Source organism: Cebus imitator, unplaced genomic scaffold (assembly GCF_001604975.1).
Source record: "Cebus imitator isolate Cc_AM_T3 unplaced genomic scaffold, Cebus_imitator-1.0 Scaffold397, whole genome shotgun sequence".
NCBI classification, from domain to species: domain Eukaryota; kingdom Metazoa; phylum Chordata; class Mammalia; order Primates; family Cebidae; genus Cebus; species Cebus imitator.
In genome coordinates, this window is record NW_016107712.1 from 693281 (window position 1) to 716250 (window position 22970).

General features: G+C 37.4%; 2 protein-coding genes across 4 annotated transcripts in view; one reads left to right on the plus strand and one right to left on the minus strand.

The window, feature by feature from the left end:
- Positions 1-7155, minus strand: part of NFKB1 (nuclear factor kappa B subunit 1) — a 124389-nt gene extending 117234 nt beyond the window's left edge. Inside the window, exon 1 of one of the 3 annotated variants that reach the window (XM_017508660.2) lies at positions 6702-7155. The gene's annotated coding sequence lies outside the window, so the exon portion shown is untranslated. The remainder of the gene's footprint in view (positions 1-6701) is intronic. The other 2 variants (XM_017508662.2, XM_037731406.1) reach the window with 2 other exon arrangements.
- Positions 6458-7640, plus strand: LOC108289239 (translation initiation factor IF-2-like). Its single transcript, XM_017508640.1, has 2 exons — positions 6458-6541; positions 6773-7640. Exons 1-2 carry the CDS (start codon positions 6458-6460, stop codon positions 7559-7561), a joined length of 873 nt encoding a protein of 290 aa, XP_017364129.1. The 3' UTR covers positions 7562-7640.
- The last annotated feature ends 15330 nt before the right edge of the window (positions 7641-22970 follow it).

Consider the following 22970-nt stretch of genomic DNA (forward strand, 5'->3'; position numbering starts at 1 on the left):
AGGCTTTCTGATTGGTTTGAAATTAGCAGTATGAACACATTAAAATTTTTTTTCCTATTTCCTAGATTCTATATTCAGTTTTCAGTTTTGATTTCATGTAAATCAACTGCCGATTCAAGTACTTTCCTGACTATCCAACAAAGCAAAAAAATTAAGTTTAATTTTTAACAATTCTTTCTACTTCTAATTTTCTCTATATAAATGGCCACCCATACTTCTTCCATCCTTCCACATCATCATTTTAATTTTATAAATCATGAAGGTTCTTGTATTATATTTAGATGCTGTAAATTGTAATGCATTTTCCTCTGACCTCATTACCAAGTCTACACCCTGTTTAAAAGAAAAAGACACTGAAGCTTATAAATCAAATCTTAACAGTCAAATACCAATAAATGGTTAAACCCTACAAAATAAGCCTACACTTAAGAACTGGTAGACAAAGAAGTTCTTCAAATATCAATAAAACATGAGATAGGAATTTGTGTTAAAACATCCAAAAACAGTTATTTTCTCATTCCTGAAATTCTTATGGAAGACATATTTTCTAAGACAAGTAATTTATTTTCACTATTTAAATGAACTGCAGGCTTGGGTTCAGAACCAATAAATAGTTTGATTAGTGAGTCTGTCATCACTTTTATGTTTTCTTCTTTACATACTTGTTATATGGTAGAAGTGATGTCTGAGATAAATGAGGGATAGGTGTGCCCTAACACTGAAATATGGTATAGTATTTTCAGACCAATTGATATGATAAATAAAAAAAAATAATTTTTTGAAATAACTGCCCTTTTTAACAAATAAAATTCATAAAAACAATTGCTTTTTTAAATGGGATGGTATAGAGGTATGCTCAACTTTATGCAGGTCTTGAATTTCTTTAGTTCAAGTCAGTGAAAAGTAAATCTATCATCGAGACATTAGTGAGCCTCATTTATCAAAAAGGTTCATCTTGGCCAAGTTAGGTGGCTCATGGCTGTAATCCCAGCACTTTAGGAGGCGGCTGGTAGATCACCTGAGGTCAGGAGTTTGAGACCAGCCTGGCCAACAGAGTAAAATCCCATCTCTACTGAAAAAAAAACCAAAAATTTTAAAAAAAGATTCATTTCAAAGAAAAATCTATATTTTCCAATATGAAATTTATGAATTGTCCATATATTTCTACTAGTACAGTAAGGATTATGACAAAGCTAGAGCCTTGCTTGTTTTATGCTTCTCTTCATGCCCAGAAGCTGCAGGTTGAACTCATCATGTAACGGAACACAGAAAATTTTATCTTTTTCTGGAAGCCATCTCAAGTGGAAGTCACAGGCAGAGTGCTTGGATTATTGTATTATTTTAACGAACACTGCTGCTATTAACCTTCTGAGTACTTTTCAACAATGATGGCTTTACATGGCAATTGTTATACATGTTAACATTTAATTTCTTCCTCAGTTAGCTGGCGACAACAAAAAATATATCTATATATACATATATATCATTATATTTAATATATATTATCTTCAATATATGTGTTAGTTACAAATATGCCAATATATAATCTTTTTTTGTTGCCATATCTATATATATAACTAATATATATCAGTATATTTAATATACACAGTTACATATATATGTAACTAACTTTTAAATTAATTTTTAAATTTGAATGTTTTTTGTGAGTGATATGAGGGGAGATCAGGGTCAGAACCAGAATTAAATGGCAGCAAAGCAGACTGGACTGAAGTGAGCAGCATTCAATAAAATGGTTTGTTTTCCCACAAGGGCTGCATTAGGGCTCCAAGAGGGCACAGTAGGGACAGGGAGTATTGGCATTTTGCCCTTTTCTCATCCAGATGGTATATTTCATTTCAAAAATTGTGTCCACAAAGAACAAATGGTTCAATTCAGAATTTTAAGGCCAACTTCTAAAAAATACTACAGCTGAAAAATAATGAACAAGCTCTGCCAGGATGAGGCCTCAGCTTCTATAGTGTTACAAAAATCATTAAGTATGAAAATGGAAAGTACAGTAAACCCTGCTAACTGCCTGCTTGTTCCTGAGGTTTGCCGTCTAGTGACTCTCAACAGTCACAGATTTACGGGTGATAGGTGTTTAATACTAGAGGTCATAACATATTTTGTTTTAACTTTTTGGTTGATTAATTTAGATAAGCGTTAACAATTGTTAGATTACCAAGCAGTGCTTGTAGCATTGTTTCTTTTTTGAGGTATTAGTATTTGATATTACAGTTTCAATGGAGTGTACAGAAATTCTAATTTCACCAAGAAGTTACATTTTTCAATTGTACAAACACCTTTTATCATTCCAGTTAATTTATTATCTTGCTCTGGTGCCTCTGAAACTTTGAAACTAAAAGGCATTTTTCCCCCTGTTCATAAATGCCTCTTTCAGAATGAAACGTTCCCCTTTTGGAAAGCTCCAGGTACTTTTTAATAAATGATTTGTTCTAGTAAACTTCAAGTGCTTTTTAGATAAGAGTTCCATAATAGCTAGTATGCAAGGACTGTTTTGGGCTCCTTTCTTTCCAGAAGGCAAAGCAAAATAATATAATTATTGTTCCTTATAGAAGATGGCTATCCATTTAAAAAAACAAAATGCAACAACTTCATGTCATTCATTAAACAGTTATTGACTGCTTACTATGTACCAAATACAATGCTGAGCATCAGATATTTCTTTTGTCAGTATAGATTAGATGTTATTTCTTTTTAGTTCAACTATAGAATATGATTCTCTCAAATAGCTTTTCCTTTTTTTTTTTATTTCATTGTTTATAATTTGGCTATTTTAAAGAATAAGCCATACAGAATACATAAATTCTTTTTTAAAGCTCAATCAGCTAAAATTTTTCACAGTTTAATAGGATCATAGTGAGTTCAAGTCTGTTGATATCTACTGAAAGCAAGGGTCAAACTAAAAGCCATTTTAAGGTTTCTGGATTAATGGTAGAAGAAATGAAAAATGATAGGGCAATCTCTAATGGATAATTAAACCAAATATATGATTATTCTAATTTCAAAAACAGGCAGTACATTAAAGCAGATGAAATCTGTATTACTGATAATTAAATCTGTGTTACTACAGAAAATATGAGAATAAAAATTATTTTTTAATGTAAAATACACTTTCTATTAGTAGTACTCTAAATTAAACAAATATTTTCATCCATAATCTATCTTTTGAGATTTCTATAATCTTTAACAATTCTCATCTTATGTGACTCTTATTTTGTACAGAACTGTCAGGCTTTAAATTATTTGAGGTGAAGCAATGTAATTTGCACAACTTATTTTCTAAACTGTTAGCTGATCTTCAAGGACAGGTCAACAACCTCCAGAAATGTAAAAGACAGTATATTAATTTGCACCCAGGAACCACCTCCAGTAGAGCAGAGACCAAAGGTATGAAGTAATTTCATCATCATTAAAAGAATGTCACTACTTTTTTCTCTTCTGAAAGTGAGGCACTGGATACTAATTAATGAAATATTATGAAGATAAATGGTTTGGTTATGTTACCAGAACTGTACCAAATTATGTGGTTTCAAATATTACTCTTTTTTGAGTAAAAAAATTCACAGTCAAAGAACCAAATTGACTCACAAGGCTATGCCAAAACATTTACACCTTTCTCTGTGAGGCTGAGTACCTCCAGTTTTTCAAAAGTCTCTGTCTCCAAAGTAGTGACAGAATTCAAAGAGACATCACATACTCCTGATAGTTTATTGCTCACCTCTAAGAACACTACAAGTGAGTTCAGTATTTATGGGAGGTGCAAGAGTGCAAATGAGAACTAATTCCCAAAAAGCAGAGTAAATTGCTCCAGTATGGTCTACTGGTTACCAAGACACAGTCATCAATTAATGCTGATTAGACAGAAATGTAGACGTAGGAGCAGAACATCTTAATGTGTCCTCTAGCACTAACTTCTATTTTTCCTTCTCCTCTTCTAATGTAACAATCCCACTACTGTAGAAAATTCACATTGTAAACAGAAAACCAACAGACCAACCGACTAAAACAAACTTCCTACTAAAAGTAAAAGCGTTAATGAGAAATTTTGCATAGCCATTGATTCATATATTTCTATTCCTGTTAATGTGATTTCTGATCAATCTGTGAACCAGAAGAGCATAATCTGAGTATTTACTTGATTGGTTATACAACAGTACTGTGCATTTCCAGATACACTTCCTACTGCAGTCAATTCTATGCTCAGAAAAGCACATCTACTAAGACTTGAAGATGAAAAAGATGACATTTTTGAGTACTTTATCAAAAATCTATATAGCAACTCAGATACAATTATGTTATTGTTTGAAAAATCAACTACTTTTCTTACTTCTCCCAAGTTCAAACCAACTGAAGGTTATGAAGCAACCACTTCCCCCAGAGGCCAGAACTTTCACCTCCTCTGAACAGAGAAATACCTCTCATAAATTAAGTAAAAATAAGATCTTGCTGATGGAATGATCATCCAAGATTCATGTAGCTGTCAATTCCCTATCTATACCTTTTATCTACCACAATGTGCAATTCCTGAAAATCAAGGTGGTAACTTACTTCATCAATTATCTGCAAGTCTAAAAGTGTGGTTAAAGCAACCTGCATAAATATAAGTTTCTCAAGTTAGTTCAATTTGTTTCCAGGAACAATAACAAGAGAAATGTAAGGAATATGATCACTAAATCTAAAATTCTGCCTATTTCAGATTAATTGTGCTTTAATCAACTCAATCATCACAGATCTTGTTTAAGAGGTAGAGTAAAAAGGAAGTGCAAAGATCAAAGCAATGCTTACAAAGGGGAAGGACTATTTTTGTATGTATACCCCCATATTTACTACCTGGGTTTGCAACACAGGGGCATTTACTCAGCACAAGTGAGTAAAAATGCAGAACATAAAAAATAAGAAAAAAAAAAAAAAAAAAGATAATAATTTTCAAATCACCACCAACCCAGGATTATACTGTTTTCTTTAAAAAGCCTCAAAGAGTTTAGAAGTGGTTTTTCACTGCAAGCAGCAGTATTAAACATACATATAACATGTGTTCCTTTGTGTTCAAGTTTGTCCAGCAGGCTGTAGCCCAGTAAGACATTTTATCTAAACAAGCAGGGGAGGGTATTTAGGAATTGCAGGTATATCAATATGGATGAATAATCTCAGATGTCATGTCTCCATTAATCAAATAAGTTCTTTTCATTTTAGCAATTCAATTAAATCATGAAGGTAAAATTCTACAAGAAACAAATATTTTTACTTCCTGCTTTCCCAAGTTTATAAACTCAAAAAAGTACTCTGCTCCAAATTTAAATACATACATTTAAATACATAATTCCTATAGTGCCTCAAACAGCAAAAGGATTCACCTCTAGAAAGCACAGTATTAAAATCAGGAAAAAAAACATACTTCAGTTTTAAGTTTCCCTTTTAAAGTTTTAACAAACAGGAATGCATTTTAAACTGCTTGACAATACTCAGTTGCGGTATTCTGCTAGAAAAAAAACGTGTTGAACATCATGACCCCAACCTTTAGTATTTACTAAAGATCACCAGTGTGTAGAAGAATATTTTGATGCCAGAGCTATTCAATGTTTTAGTAATACCATAAGCATTTTCTCAGATTATGAGCTTTATAACAAAATATTTGAGTTAAATACAGTTAGTTCATAAACTGTAATGCTGAAAACCTCTACTTAACAGAGTTCAGGAAAATGTCTTAAATCTTGATAATTAAATCCTGTATCATTAAGTCCCATTTGAGTTTCAGGATAGACCAGTAAGTTGGGGCAAACATCCCCTGGTGTGTGTTTTTAAGGACCATAGGAAAACTTACATTTAGGTTAGGCGTTGTTTTTACATTATTTTTTGTTTTGGAGGTCATGCACAATGCATGGTGACTCTGTCCAAGAGTTTTACATAATCAAGTCTAAAAAGTGCTCTAAGTATGCAAGTAGGTAATATCTTTTCTCTCTCAAATGCCAGGCCCCGGAGGATCAGAATCAAGTCCTATAGCAGGTGACTATATCGTTTGTGTGGTGGAGGGGTGGGGGGTGGGAGGGAGGGAGGGACAGGCTTCTTTTAGAAGTAGCAGAGGGATGAATAGACTCTCCTATTCAATTCTGGGGAGCTGGAGAGGGCTTTCCCAGCCAAGAGGACTGACAAGGACTTCTGCTTTCATTTCATGGAACGCCCTTAGGTGAAATCTGGTTCTGCACTGCACCAACCACCTTCCCTCTCTCCTTTGCGCCGTAGCGCACCTACAATCTTCTCACCATCCCCCAGCTGGGGCTGGGGCTGGGGATTTTAAAAGTTTGTAAGAGTTCCCCCTCCGGTTCGCGTTCCCGCCCCGGGGAGGGAAGTGAATAGAAATGACCGCCCGGGGGCCACGGCTCTTCGGCCGAGTAGCCCCTGTGAGGTCCGGATGCGCGGAGGGACGTGAAGAGAAATGACCGCCCGGCGGCCGCGGCCCTCCGGCCGACTAGCCCCTGCGAGGTCCGGATGTGCCTTTCCCCGCTGTCGCCAATCCCATGTGCCTCCCAGCTACTGTCAACCTTCTCCCACGGTCTAGCCCAGCGGTTAGCGCAGGAATAAGGAAGTCCGATTGGGGCTGGAGGGGTGCGGAGGGCTGGGTGGCGGGACTCGGGCCACGCGTCCCCTGCCGGGTCCCCACTCGCCCGAGTTTGGCTTACCCGGGTGGCGAGTCAGCGTTCGGCCTCTGTCGCGGGTGGGCTCTCCCTCCCGGGCGGCGCGGGCCTAAAAGCTGGAGAAGGAAGAGGCGGCGGCCGGCCGGAGCCCGAGCGGGCCCGGGTGTGGGTCGGGGCGAGAGAGAGCGCAGCGGGGCCAGGCTGGGCCAGTCAGCGCCGCGCCATGTCCGCAGCGCGGGCGGAGGGAAGCGCAGGGCGCGCTGTGGCCGGGCGGCGGCGCCGCCTTCCTGGCCGGGCGGCTGCGGCCTCGGCGGCGCTGGGCTCCGGGAGCGGGGCTGGCGGCGGCGTGCAGGCCGAGGGCGGCGGCGGCTGGCGGCCCGACCGACGGGAAGGGCAGGGGAAGCTGTCAGCGCGTCGCCGGGCCGCTCCGGTGGCGAAACCTCCTCTTCCTGCCCCGGCTCGCTGGTGCACTTCTCTCTCTTTCTCTGTCGCTCACTCTCTCACTTCCTGGCTGGAAATTCCCACTGACGTCGAGAGAGCATACAGACAGACGGACACACGCGCGCACGCAGCGGGGGCGGGAGGTGGGGTCGCTGGCGGGGGTGGGGGAAGCCCGCATTTATGGGGGCGCCTTGCGCCCCCGGCCTGGCCTCGCTTCTGGGCTCGGCTCCCGCCCCTCGGGGCCGCTTCGGGGCGCCGGGCGAGGGGCGCGCGTTAGGCGGCCAGGACGCCCCTGTCCCCTGCAGGGCTCTGGCTTCCCAGCTGGGCGCTCCCGAACCCCGAGGGCTGGAGCCGGTAGGGACGCCCCCAGGAAGCGCCTGCCGGGCCCAATAGTCCGGGAACGCAGGCGGCGCGGAGGCGGCGGCGGTGCAGCTGATAAGAGTCATGCGGTCCAGAGACCCTAAGGGCAGGCCCAAGCAGCTGGAGGGTCGGCATGGATCCAAGCATGCCAGATATAAAAATAAAGCTCATCTGTATATTCCATTTAAGTGTGTTTCAGTTACACTGAAATCTCTTCGCAGATTAAACTAGAATTTAGATAACCGACTTGTGTCCAGTGAAGTAACCTCTACTGGTTTTGGTGCAGTCTTAAATCTCCTGGTTATGGGACACTTACTCAGAACATTCATCTACAGGATATTGTTAGGCCTTTATGATAATTACTGTGGATAGAATTATAGTGATGGTGGTAGGAATGTATTTGGTTCACAGCGCATAAAATACTGATCTGGCAGAGGGGAGTTTTCTTTTTCTCGGAAGAGACCACTACTGGCACCCACAGACAGGCCTCCCAGTGGCCACCACCATTTACTGGCATCTGAACTGCTTTAGTGTTGGGCACTGTACTAGGCACAGGCTGGGGATAACTTGGTGCTGGACTACCTCCCCACATAAGACATCTTGAGCCGAAATAGATTCTTTAGAGCTCATTGTTTAACTACTGGGTGGAGTGACAACTGAAAGCTTAGCTTTAAAACATCAGTAACCAGGTCCACACCAGGCAAGGTCGCAGTGGCATTTAGATTGCTTATGGCATGTTCATCCTAGTCCCTTTCATGCCCACTTTCTGTCCTCCTTCTCCACGAGGTCATAAGAACCTTCTTGGTGCAGTGTTTTTCTGTAAAAAAAACAAAACGAAACAAACAAACAAAAACAGAGATCCATTTGATTGCCTATGAGGTGAGCCTCGGAGGTGACCTTGAAACCACCCAGCAGTCGACCTTCAAGAGATATCATTTAGCTCCCAGAGGCCGAGCAGGTGGGATTCAGAGGATTCATAGATTGAACACAATGACTTTTAGAGAAATTCTGTGGGCCAGGCACGATGGCTTACATCTGTAATCCCAGCACTTTGGGAGGACGAGGCGGGCAGATCAGCTGAGGTCAGGAGTTTGAGACCAGCCTGACCAACTTGGTGAAATCCCGTCTCTACTGAAAATACAAAAATTAGCCGGGCTTGGTGGCGGGCACCTGTAATCCCAGCTGCTCGGGAGGCTGAGGCAGGAAAATCGCTTGAACCCAGGAGGCAGAGGTTGCAGTGAGCCGAGATGGTGCCACTGCACTCCAGCCTGGGCACGACAGAGCAAGACTAAAAAAAGAAAATAATTTCTGTGTTATTATTTATGGGACAATATTAGAAATTGTGCCAATACTGCAATAGATTGAGATACAGTTTATGTAAAACGATTTTTGCCAGTGACATGAATAAAAAGTCTGCAAGCTCTCATGAAACAGCAAAGTGTAAGGGGAGTGGGTTCCCCCACTTTTGGAGGTGTGAGCATACACACTCTACTTTTCATTCTGCAAGGGGTGGCAGCCCCATTGCCAGAAAATAAATAAATAGAATTGTTGTAAGAGTACAGTCACTGTGACGTATATGGGGGGGAAATGAAGAGTGTTATTTACTAAAAAAGATTAAATCAAACTCCAAACTCAAAATGACCCCATAAAATGAACTTAAAATTGAGGGTAAGGTGTTGAGCAGGCGTATTATTAGTTTCCTGGGGCTGCTGTAAAAGGTACCATTGACTGGATGGCATACAATGGAAATTTATTCTGTCACAGTCCTGGAGCCTAAAATTCTGAACTCAAGATGCCACCAAGGCCATGCTGCTTCTGAAGGCTTTAGGGAAGAATCCTTTGGCTCTTCCTAGCTTCTGGTGGTTCCAGCAATCCTTGGCATTCTTGACTTGGCTGCAACACTCCAATCTGTGCCTACATTGTCACATGGTCTCCTTCCCTGCGTTTCCTTTGCTATCTTCAAATCTCCCTAACCTTTCTTTTATGAAGACACCAGTCATTGGATTTAGAGCCCACCCCAATCCAGCGTCACCTCATCTTAACTTGATTACATTTTGCAAAGATTCTATTTCCAAATAAACTCATGTTCATAGGTACCTGTGGTTAGGACTTGAACATATGTTTTGGGGGGATGTAATTTCATGCACCACAGCAGACAAAACTATAAAAGCCTTCAGTTTGCTCTTTTTGGCTCTCTGACTAACCTTCCTCCATTCCTGCTTTGTTGCCCAACATTTTCTCTACACTCTGTACAAACCTGCTTCCAGGAATATTTCTTACAAATTCATCCATCCTAAGGTGTCAGAAAGTGTTTACCATTATCAGCCTACAAAGAGAAAAAAAAAATGCCTCAATGTGGAATTTCAGGCATCAATATTGCCTTTAAGACATGTTATATTGTGTTTATCACTTGTCTTAGTTCATTTGTGTTGCTATGGCAGAGTACACAAGACTGGGTAGTTTATAATGAAAAGAGGTTTATTAGGCTAGAAGCATGGCACCAGCATCTGCGTCTGGTGAGGATCTCAGACTGCTTTCACTCTGGAAGGCAAAGGCGAGTGGTGTGTGCAGAGATCATAGGGTGAGAGAGAGGGGAGAGGTGCCAAACCTTTTAGCAACCAGCTCTCATGGGAACCAATACAGTGAGAACTCACGCATCCTCCCCTCCCTGCAGGGAAGAATATCAATTTATTTGTGAGGGATCCACCTCTATGACACAAACATCTCCCATTAGGCCCCACCTCCAAAATTGGGGTCGCATTTCAACTTGAGGTTTAGAGGGGACCAATATCCAAACAATAGTATCACTAAATCTTTGAAATTGCACAAATTTTCCTTCTCATGAATCTATGTTGGAAATGTCAGTGTGCAGAGAATGCTGAGGTTGAGATCTGTGTAGTATGTTCACTGGCAATGAGAACATAAGAAAAGTATGTCTTCTTTTTAATTGCCTTTGAGTAGAGGGGACACAACACTTCTGCTCACATTCTGTGGCCCCACTTAGATGCAAGGGAGCCAGGAAATATAGCTCTTCTGGTCGCTTAGGAGGTGCAAGTAGGTCAGCTAAGCATATGGTTAATGTCTGCTATACATGTATTCATGTATTTGGTTTTCAGTCACATAAAGTGGATCACCATTATAATCCCCATTTTTACAGATGAAAAGTTGATTAAGTTTCGTAAGGTTTCATAATGACTAAATAGTAGGAGACTCAGGATTTGAACCTAATAGATTTGATTTTAGTGTCCATGATATTAACGACTACACTAAACTATTATCCAATGATATAAAAAGGAGCATGTAAGAGATTTTTAGAAGATAGGGTCAACAGGACCTGTTTATAGATCATATATGCAGTTTGAGTGAGAGGAAGACTCATAGATAGCGCTGAGTTTTCTAGTCTGACTGATTAGAACAGTAACACCATAACTGGGAATAAATCTGTGGGAATGTAATGCATTCCCACATACCAAACATACATGTAACATGTAAACATACATATTTTAGACATGTTCAATATGCCAGATTCAGTGAGATGTCCATATGGAAACGACTAATAAATATGCAATTGAAAACTCAAGGCTGATGCTCAGAGAGACATAGCATTGGAGATCAAAATCTCCAAAGATGTGGTAGTTGTCAGGAGAATGTTTCTAAAACATTAGTGGCCAAAGAGTTAGGAGACAAGGGGTTAAGTATAGGAATTTGATGACTGACTTTATCTCCGGAGTAGGTATGAGAGAGAGATGCTTAAACATTGCTGAAGTGCCATGAAAAGTAGGAGGAAAACTCAGAAAGCCAGAGAAGAGAAAGTTTAAAGGGTATGAGAGCTCTCAACAGTGTCATATACTGCAGGCAGTTCTTAAAGGATGAGGAGGAGAAGAGACAGTTGACTTTGAGAATCATAAAATCCTAAGCCTGGCCTCAGGGGATGGCGGTGCAGCCAAAGGCAGAAACCAGTATGCCCTCTGTTCACTCTGCTCGCTGTCTCAGAGGAAAAGGGAGCTTTATTAATTCTCAAAGAGCAATGATAGCAATGGCTGTGGTCTTACTTCGCATTTTTAGATCTGTTTCAATGTAATGAGGAGAATCAAGAACCAAGAACCAGGAGATTGACAAGTGAGTGAGAAATGAGGAAACAAGGGAACAAATGCAAAAGAATCTCACCAAGAGTTTGGAGTGAGAGGGAAGGAAAGAGGAGTTAGTGTGATTTTTCATTTATTTGACTAACATTTATGGAGTGCCAGAGTTAACACAAGTTTGGAGAGGTGGAGAGATAGTTTAACGAGTTAATAGAGTTAATAACAGAAAGACTAATGAGGGAACCAGGAGCCAGAAGAAAGGAGAATATGTGAAGCTCATAATCTAGGTGAGGAAGCTGGAACAAATCTGCCTGTGTGAGACAAAAGAAGGAAGAGTACAGAGAAGAGAGGCCACCAGAAGAGGGGGAGGATTAGGCTCTAATCATCCTCTGAAATGCACTAAACCAAAAATGAGAATAAACTCTTAGAGAATGTGTTTGTTAGGGCTGCCAAAACAAAATATCTCAGACTGGGTGATTTAAACAACCTATTTTATTTAATGGTTCTAGAGGCTAGTTGTTCAAGAACAATGTGTCAGCAGGGTTGGTTTGCTTGGAGGCCTCTCTCTTCAGCTTGCAGATGACTGTCTTTCCCTGTTCTCATGTGGTTGTCCCTCTGTGTCCATGTCCAAATCACCTCTTCTTATAAGGACATCGGTCATATTCGATTAAGACCCATCCCACTGTCCTCATTTTAACTTATATACCTCTTTAAAAACCCTATCTCAAGATCCAGTTACATTCTGAGGTACTGGGGGCTATGACTTAAACATAGGAATTTCAGGGCAGAGGACATTATTCAGCCCATAACAGAGGGATACCTTTTAATGATTTGCACGAAGGCATGGAAATAGAGACTTAATTCATCCCAGTTGGTTCAGGACTATCTTGCTTTTAGCACAGAGAGTCCCTTGCCCAGGAAACCCTCAGTCTTCAGTAAACTAGGGTGATTGGTCATGCTGTATGAAGCTGACGAAATTGTTCTGAGTGAAATAAGGCTAGTTATTGGACATCCCTTTGAGACAACTGCCAAATACTTGTTTTTATGGAAGAGGTTTGCTTCTGTCTTCTAAAAGGTTCTGTATCTGGCTGTCAGATCTATTCATAAGTGATGGCCTGACACTTACACATGCCTCTTTAATAAGATAAATATGGTTTTGCATATATATAAAACTCCTGATAGATTTTACAGAAATCTGAGATTACATAATTTATTAATATATTATATTAACAAATACAAGTTATTAATATTAATTACTTTAATGTAATTATGTATTATATAATATAATGATGTAATTATTAACATTAATATAAAATAATGTTTATATAGTACTAATTAATTATTATATGATTGTTAATATTAATATAAAATGTTATTGATAATTATACATATCAATATATAATCATTGATTTATATATAAATTAATATATAATTTATAATATTATATAATAATATGTAATAATCTATAAGATACATATTTCATTTATTGTATAAAAAATATATAATTATATATTATATAAAAGTAGTATATAAAATATATAATATATTTAAAATATATAATATGGAACATTAAAAGTTATAGTTATATAATATATTAAAAATTATATATATTGATTTATGTATCAACATATATAATTTATATATATGAATCAATATGTAATTTATAAATCAAAATTACTTATTGAATTATGTATAAATTATATATTTACATAATATAATGATTATATTAATACTGTAATAGCATTAATGTATAATATTAATATTAATTTTTCGTGTATTTATATAATGCAATAAGCTTGGATTTGGGGGGCATTTGTACGACTCCCTGTATCTCAAGATTTGATGTTTCAACAGTTATATTCCTAGTTCATTATCTTTTGTAACATTTCTTCTCCTTCATTTTCTCTAGACTTGTTTTCTAGAATTTAAATTAGGTGTATGTTAGATCTTTTCAATCTAACCTCTGTGTCTTTTAACATCTCTTCTGTTATTATTTCTTTGGATTTCATTCTGGATAATTTCTTTAGATTTGTCTTCTAGTTTATCAGTTCTCTTTTCAGCTACATTTTATATGCTGTTTAATATGTCAACTGAATTATAAATAATAAATTGCTTATATTTCTTGAAACAATGTCTGGAAATTATTTGAAGCTTAGTTTAAAATTGAGTAAAGAATGTTTGTGTTTCTTTTTGCCTGTTATCTGGGTATACTGTTAACTTGGAAAAACTTTAAATAAAAATTTTTGCTTGTATACTTTTGATTATCAGATATGGTGTGAGTGATTATGAATTCATATGTGAGAATTTCTTCTCTTTCTGTCCAGCGATGAGGACTAGATAGGCAGTGCTATGGTTTGAGCATTTCCCCCAAAGACCCTTTGTTGGAACTTAATTCCCCATTCAACAGTGTTGAGAGGTGAGACCTTTGAGAGGTGATTAGGTCGTGAGGTCTCTACCCCCATAAATAGATCAATGCCATTATTGTAGAGTAAGTTCCTTTCTCTCTTGAGTATGTGCTCTTTTGCCCGTCTGCCTTTCACTATGGAATGATGCAGCAAGAAGACCTTCAAAATATGCTAGCACCTTGATACTGGACTTCCCAGCCTCCAGAACTATGAGATACAAATTTCTTTTCCATATAAATTACTCTGTGGTTTTCTGTTATAGCAACACAAAACAGATTAAGGCAGTTTCTCAGCTATTCCCTCTAGCTTTTCAGTTTGGGAAATGTTTCAATTCCTAAGTTTCATGCCAGCTATTAATTTTTAAAAATATGTTACATGTTAAATAGCATTTCAGTTATTTCCATTAGTTATTTCATTTTAGTTATCTCAATCAGGAAGGGCATACTGTCAGAAACACATGGAGTCATTACATATTTTTAAAAACAAATATATATATATATATTCTAGCATCTATCATATATTTAACTTAAACTCCTAATCTTTAATTATATCTTTTTGAGTGCACTTATTAATTTTTAAAAAAGTTTCCTCCTCGTTCTTCCAACAGTTCTGCTTCAACGAAACACCTGTTTGAAGTGTTTATCTTAGTTTTCCTCTCTGGCTTGCTAGTACTACTAGGGTAAGTTATTATTTTCCATTTCCTGTTCAGACCTCAGGCTCTGTATACACTGACCTATAATTACAGGACAAGTAGTTAGGGTCTTTTATGCAGTGGCAAACCGGCCAGGGGAAAGTTTTCTACTTTTGTGGGCTGGCATTAAACCAACTGGCAATCTGTCCACACCCAGCTGAAGCTTTAGAAAAAACTCTTTCTTCTCCCAGAGCTCCCTAGGTGAAAGAGAATGCTTGCCTAGCCTTAGGAACTACGATCAACACTTCCATGCATGCAAAACTCCTCCACATTACCTGTCACCCCAAATTAGGCTGACCTTCCCAAGAACAAACATGAATATGCCCATATAATGCTTTGCTAAAAGTATTCATAAGTTTCCTCAGGCTAACTTTTTCTGGAAGCCATAAAATTGAGATCTTTGTTTTAGGCCTCTCTATAACAGGACCCTCCAGTCTACCTAAAACAGAGAAGAGTGACAGTATCGCTTTCCTTTCAGAGACCCTGGAGTCTGTGACAAGTGGAACTTTTAGATGCCCCTGTTTACTTATTGCAGCAATTTTTCTTGTTGGGGAAAGTATTTAAGAGGAGATCGGGAGGGTAAATTTGAGGACCTGGGTTCCATTACTAACTTCTCACAATGCTGTGAGTCATATGTCTACTTTTAGTGAGAAGGAGGTATGTCTCATCTGAAAGACATGAACTAGGAGTGCTAGATCATGATTAGCTAAGGGTAAATTGGGGTACGGTGAGCAAAAGAAGGAAAAAGGGAAGGCAAAGAGTATAAACAGGAGATATTCCTTCTATGTAGTACTTATAAGCCTTAAACACAGTGGATACACATAGATATACTTATCTGTTTTACTGATATACATATCAGTAATACACAGATCAGTTTTCTACTGTATTTTCTTTGAAATAATAAAATTAAATACCAGGAGATAGATTGCAATGGCATACTATAATCAATATAATTCTGAGGTTATACTTATCTCGGTTAGGATGCTTTTCACCTAAGCTGAAAAGATAAAATTATGATTCAAAATGACTTAACCATTATGGAATTTCATTAGGTCACATTGCTGGAAATCTTTAGGTCTAATGCAAACAGAATCTTGGCTTTATTTATTTCAGAGATATTTTCTTTTCTTCTCTCTCTGTGTTAACAGTTTTCTCATGCTGGCTTTTCTCCTGGTCAAAAGAGGGCTTCCTGATATACGATGGACAACATACCTTCTTGTTGTAAGAAAGGGGCCTGGGGGAGCTGGGAGAGAGAGAATGGTTTTTGATATATATACACATGAGACCATCACCACAATAAAGATAGTGACCGTGTTCATCACCTGGAAAGTTTTCTCATGACCCTCTGCAGTTCCTCATTCCCATTCCTCACTCCTCCATGTTCCTAAGCAACCACTGATTTGCTTTCTGTCATTATAGATTAATTTGCATTTTCTAGAGTTTCATGTAAATTGAATCATACAGTAGGTACTATTTTTTATCTGACTTCTTTCATTGAGCATGATTATCTTAAAATTCATCCACATTGTTGTGTGTATCAATAGTTAATTCTTTTTTATTGCTGAGTAGCATTCCATTATATGGGTAGTCACTATTTATTTATCCATTTTCCTGTTGATAGACAGGTTGTTTTCAATTTTGGGATATACTAATAAAGCCACTAAAACATTTGTGTGTAACTGTTTATATAAACACATACTTTCATTTCTTATGGGAAATACCTATGAGTGAAATGGCTGGAGCATATAGTTAGCATACATATAACTTTTTAAGAAACTGCAAACTGTTCTCCCAAAGAGTGCATTATTTTATACTTCTGCTAGCAGCATATGAAAGTTCTAGCTCCTTCATATATTTGCAATACTTGGTATGGTCAGTCTTTATTTTAATAATCGCAATTGATATGTTTAGAGGTATCTCATTGTGATTTACTTTGCTTTACCCTAATGTCTAATGATGATGGGCATCTGTTTATGTGCTTGTTTGCCATTTGGTGAAATGCATGTTCAAATGTTTGGTTCACTTTCGATGGAATTTATTTTCTGATTATTGAATTTTGAGAGTTCATTTTATATTCTGGATAAAGGACCTTTACCAGATATATGATTTGCAACTATTTTCTTTTAGTCTGTGGCTTGTCTTTTCATCCTCTTTTGCAGAGAAGGTTTTAAACTTGATGAAGTAAAATTTATCGTTTTTTTCCTCATGGTGGTTTCAGTGTTATATCTGAGTACTCTTTGCCTGACTCAAACTCACTAAGATTTTCTCCTCTGTTTTCTTCTAGAACTTTTATAGTTTGAGGACTTAAATTCAGGTCTATGATATATTTTGAGTTAAGCTTTGCATATAGTGGTGCAAGATATGGATTGAAGTTTTTTTTTTTTTTTTTTTAGAGTATTGATATCCATCTGATCCAGCAGCATTTGTTGATAAAAACTATCCTTTCTTCACTAAATTGCCTTTGCAAATTGTTAAAAATCAGTTGTCTTTGTAAGTCTGGACTTTATTTTTTTCCATTGATCTTTTCTATATTTATGATAATACCATACCTTTTTGATTACTTTGTAGCTTTACAATAAGTCTTGAAATCAGGGAGTGTTAATCCTCCAGCTTTGTTCACTTTTTCAAGATTGTTTTGGCTATTCTAGGTCCTTTGCATTTCTGAGTTCATTTTAGAACCAGCTTGTCAATTTCTACAATAAGTATGCTAGGGCTCTTATTCAGATTGCATTAAATCTCCAGAACAATTTGGGAAGAATTGCTACCATAATGAGTTTTTTTGTCCCATGAACAGGATGTGTGTCTCCATTTACTTAGACATTCTTTAATTTCTTATAGTGGTGTTTTATATTTTTCTATATTTAGGACTTTCACATCTTTTGTCAGATTTATCCTTAAGTGTTTACATTTCTAGTGCTATTTAAATTGTGTTTTAAAATATTAATGTTTAGACTGGACACAGTGGCTCATGCCTGTAATCCCAGCACTTTGGGAGGCTGAGGTGGGCAGATTACTTGAGATAAGGAGGTCAAGACTAGTAGACCTCCTTAGTAGAGATGCAGAAACCCCATCTCTACTAAAAACAAAACAAAACCAAACCAAAAAAACATTGGCTGGGCATGGTGGTGTGCACCTGTAGTTCCAGCTACTTGGGAAGCTGAGACAGGAGAATCACTTGAACCCAGGAGGCAGAGGTTGCAATGAGCTGAGATTACACCACCGCACTCTAGCCTGGGTGCCAGAGTGAGACTCTGTCTCAAAAACATAAAATAAAATAAAATTTTAATGTTTAATTTCAGTTTTTCATTGCTAATATATGGAAATACAATTGATTCTTATTTATGGATCTTGCATCTTGCTACTTGGATAAATTCATTACTCTAGTAGGTTTTTATTTTGGTAAATTCTATTGGATCTTCTAACTAGATGATCATGTCATTTGGGAATAACAATAGTTTTACTTCTTTTTAAACCTAGATATCCTTTTTTTCCTTTTCTTGCCTGATTGTGCTGGTTAGAATCACTGGTACAATGTTCAATAGATGTGGTACAAGCAGAAATCTTTGTTTTATTCCTGATTTTAAAGGAAAAGCATTCAATCCTTTCCTATTAAGTCTAATGTTTGATCTAAGTTTTTGTAGATATCCTATGTCAGATTAAGGAAGTTATCTTCTATTTCAACTTGGCTGGGAAATTTTTTAAAATATCATGAATATATTGGCTTTTGTCAAATGTGTTTTCTGCATCAATTGATATGGTCATAATATTTTTCTTTTTTAGTTTATTAATATATTGAAATTCATTGATCTTTGGATGTCAAATGAAGACTGCATTCCTAGGGTAAATCCCAGTTGTTGTTTATATTCTCCTTTTTATATACTGTTGAATTCAATTTGCCAAAATTTCGTAAAGCACTTTTGCATCTATGTTCATGGACACTGTTGGTAGTTTACTTTTTTTGTGATATCTTTATCTTACTTTTGCCTGAGAGTAATGTTAGCATTTTAAAATGAATTGAAAAGTGTTCTCTCCTCTTCCAATAAAAAAATATTTTAGTAGGTATTTGGGGAACAGGTGGGGTTTGGTTACATGGGTAAGTTCTTTAGTGGTAGTTTCTGAGATGTGGGTACACCTATCACCTGAGCAGTGTACACTATACCCAATGTGTAGTTTTTTATCCTTCACCTCCCTTCCCTCTGAGTTCCCAAAGTTCATTGTATCATTCTTATGCCTTTGTGTCTTCATAGCTTAGTCCTATAAGTGAGAACATATGATGTTTATTTTTCCATTCCTGAGTTATATCACTTAGAATAATGGTCTCCAATTCTATCCAGGTTGTTGCAAATGTCATTATTTTGTTATTTTTTGTGGTTGGATAGTATCACATTTTCTCTATCCACTCATTGACTGATGGGCATTTGAGCTGGTTCCATATTTTTGCAAATTGTGAATTGTACTGCTATAAACATGCATGTGCAAATGTCTTTTCCATATAGTAACTTCTTTTACTTTAGGTACATACCCACTAGTGAGATTGCTGGATTAAATAGTAGGTCTACTTTTAGTTCTTTAAGGAATTTCCATACTGTTTTCCATATTGGTTGTGCCAGTTTACATTCCCACCAGCACTGTAAAAGTGTTCCTTTTTCAGCACATCCATGGCAACAACTATTATTTTTTTATTTTTTAATTGTGTCCATTCTGGCAGAAGTAAGGTGGTTTCTTATTGTGGTTTCGATTTACATTTCCCTAATCATTAGTGATGTTGAGCATTTGTTCATATGTTTCTTGGCCATTTGTATATCTTCTTCTGAGAATTGTCTATTCGTGTCCTTAGCCCACTTTTTTATGGGATTATTTGTTTTTTCTCTTGCTGATTTGTTTGAATTTTTTGTAGACTCTGGGTGTTAGTCCATTGTTGGATGCATAGTGTTACTTCATTCTCATGCTGTTATGAAGAAATACTCAAGACTAGGTAATTTATAAAGGAAAAGGCTTTAATTGGCTCACAGTTCTGCAGGGCTGGGGAGGCCTCAGGAAACTTAGAATCCTGGCAGAAGAGGAAGCAAACACATCCTTCTTCACATGGTAGGATTAGATGGTGTCCACCTACACTGAGGGTGGGTCTTCCTCTCCCAGTCCACTGACTCAAATGTTAATCTCCTTTGGCAAAACCCTCACAGACACACCCAGGAACAATACTTTGCATCCTTCAATACAATCAAGTTAACACTCAATATTAATCATCACACATAGTTTGCAATTATTTTCTACCACCTGTGGGTTGTCTGTTTACTCTGCTGATTATTCCTTTTTCTATGCGGAAGGTTTTTAGTTTACTCCCATCTATTTATCTTTGTTTTTGTTGCATTCGCTTTTGGGTTCTTGGTCATGAAGCCTTTGCCTAAGCCTATGTCTAGAAAGGTTTTTCTGATGTTTTCTTCTAGAATCTTTATGGTTTCAGGTCTTAGATTTAAGTCTTTGATCCATCTTAAGTTGATTTTTATATAGGGTGACAGATGAGGATCTGGATTCATTCTTCCATATGTGGTTTGCCAATTATCCCTGAACCATCTGTTGAATAGGGTGTCCTTTTCTCATTTTATGTTTTTGTTTCCTTTGATGAAAATCAGTTAACTGTAAGTATTTGGCTTTAATTCTGTGTTTTCTATTCTGTTCCATTGGTCTATGTGCCAACTTTTAATATAAGTATCGTGTTGTTTTGGTGACTATGGCCTTAGAGTATCATTTGAAGTCAGATACTGTGATGCCTCCAGATTTGTTCTTTTTGCTTAGTCTTGCTTTGCTATGTTGGCTCTTTTTGGGTTCTATATGAATTTTAGGATTTTGTTTTCTAATTCTGTGAAGAATAATGGTGATATTTTTATGGGAATTGCATTAAGTCTGTAGATTGCCTTTAGCAATATGGTTATTTTTCACAATATTGATTCTACCCATTTATGAGCATGGGATGTGTTTCTGTTTGTTTGTGTCATCTATGTTTTCTTTTAGCAGTGTTTCACAGTTTTCCTTGTAGAGGTCTTTCACATCCTTGGTTAGGTGTATTTCTAAGTATTTTATTTTATTTTTACAGCTATTGTAAAAGGGATTGAGTTCTTGTTGTGATTCTCAGCTTGGTTGCTGTTGGTGTATATCAATGCTACTGATTTGTATGCATTGATTTTTTATCCTGAAACTTTACTGAATTTATTTATCAGATCTAGGAGCTTTTTGGATGCATATTTAGGGTTTTCTAGGCATTTGATTATATCGTTGGTGAACAGCAAGGGTTTGACTTCCTCCTTACTGATTTGGATGCCCATTCTTTCTCTTGTCTGATTGCTCTGGCTAGGATTTCCAGTGCTATGTTGAATAGAAGTGGTGAAAGTGAGCATCCTTGTCTTGTTCCACTTCTCAGAGGGAATGCTTTAAACTTTTTCTTCTTCATTGTAATGTTGGCTGTGGAGACTTTTATCATCTTAAGGCATATCCTTTCTATGTCAATTTTGCTGAGGGTTTTAATCATAAAAAGATGCTGGCTTTTGCCAAAATTTTTTTCTTGCATCTACTGAGATGATCATGCAATTTTTGCTTTTAATTCTCTTCATGTGGTGTATCACATTTATTGACTTATATGTTAAACCATCCCTGCATCCCTTGTGTGAAATCACTTGATCATAGTGAGTTACCTTTTTGATATGCTGTTGGATTCGGTTCACTAGTATTTTGTTGAGGATTTTTGCATCTATGTTCATCAAGGATGTTGGTCTGTAGCTTTCCTTTTTTTGTTATGTCCTTCACTGGTTTTGGTGTTAGGATAATACTGGCTTCATAGAATACCTTATGAAGGATTCCCTCTTTCTTTATCTTTTGGAATCATTTCAATAAAATTGGTACCAATTCTTTTTTGACTTTTTGATAAAATTCAGTTGTGAATCTATCTGGTCCTGGACTGTTTTTTGTTGGCAATTTTTTTTGTTACCCTTTCAATCTCACTGCTTGTTATTGGTCTATTCAGAGTTTCTATATCTTCCTGGATTAATCTAGGAGCATGTATTTCCAGGAATTTATCTCTTCTAGGTTTTCTTTTCTTTTCTCTTCCCTTGTTTTTTTTAGATGGAGTCTTGTTCTGTCACCAGGCTGGAGTGCAGTGGTGTGACCTCAGCTCACTGCAACCTCCGCCTCTCGGGCCCAAGCAATTCCCCTACCTCAGCCTCCCAAGTAGCTGGGACCAGAGGATCACACCACCATGCCCAGGTAACTTTTGGATTTTAGTAGAGATGGGGTTTCACCATATTGGCCAGGGTGGTTTCAATCTCCTGACCACTTGATCCACCCGCCTTGGCCTCCCAAAGTGCTGGGATTACAGGCATGAGCCACTCTTCTAGGTTTTCTAGTTTGTGCACATAAAGGTGTTCATAATAACCCTGAATTACCTTTTGTATTTCTGTGGTATCTGTTTTAATGTCTCCTGTTTTGTTCTTAATTGAGCTTATTTGGATCTTCTTTTCTTGGTTAATCTCACCAATGATGTATGAATTTTGTTTATCTATTCAAAGACACAGCTTTTGTTTCATTTATGTTTTGCATTTTTGTTTCAATTTCATTTAGTTCTGCTTGGATCTTATTATTATTTTTTTTCCTGCTGCTGGGTTTGGGTTTAGTTTGTTCTTGTTTCTCTTGTTCCTTGAGGTGTGAACTTAGATTGTCTATTTGTGCTCTTTCAGAATTTTTGATGTAGGCATTTAATGCTATGAACTTTCCTTTTAGCACTGCTTTTGCTGTATCCCAAAGGTTTTAACAGATTGTGTCACCATTATTCTTCAAAGAATTTTTAAATTTCCATTTCAATTTCATTGTTTACCTGAAGAACATTCAGAAGCAGATTATGTAATTTCTATGTATTTGTAAAGTTTTGAGGGTTCCTTTTGGTGTTAATTTCCAATTTTATTTCACTGTGGTATGAGAGAGTACTGGATATAATTTTGATTTTCTTAACTTTATTGAGACTTGTTTTGTGGCCTATCATATCATCTGTCTTAGAGAATGTTCCCTGTGTGGATGAATAGAATATATATCCTGCAGTTGCTGAGTAGAGTGTTCTGTAAATGTCTGTTAAGTCCATTTGTTCTAGGCTATAGTTTAAATCTATTGTTTCTTTGTTGACTTGCATCTTGATCACCTGTCAGTGCTGTCAGTGGAGTATTAAAGTACCCCATTATTATTGTGTTGCTATCTATCTCATTTCTTAGGTCTAGTAGTAATTATTTTGTTAAATTTGGAGCTCCAGGGTTGCATGCATATATATTTAGGATTGCGATATTTTCCTGTTGGA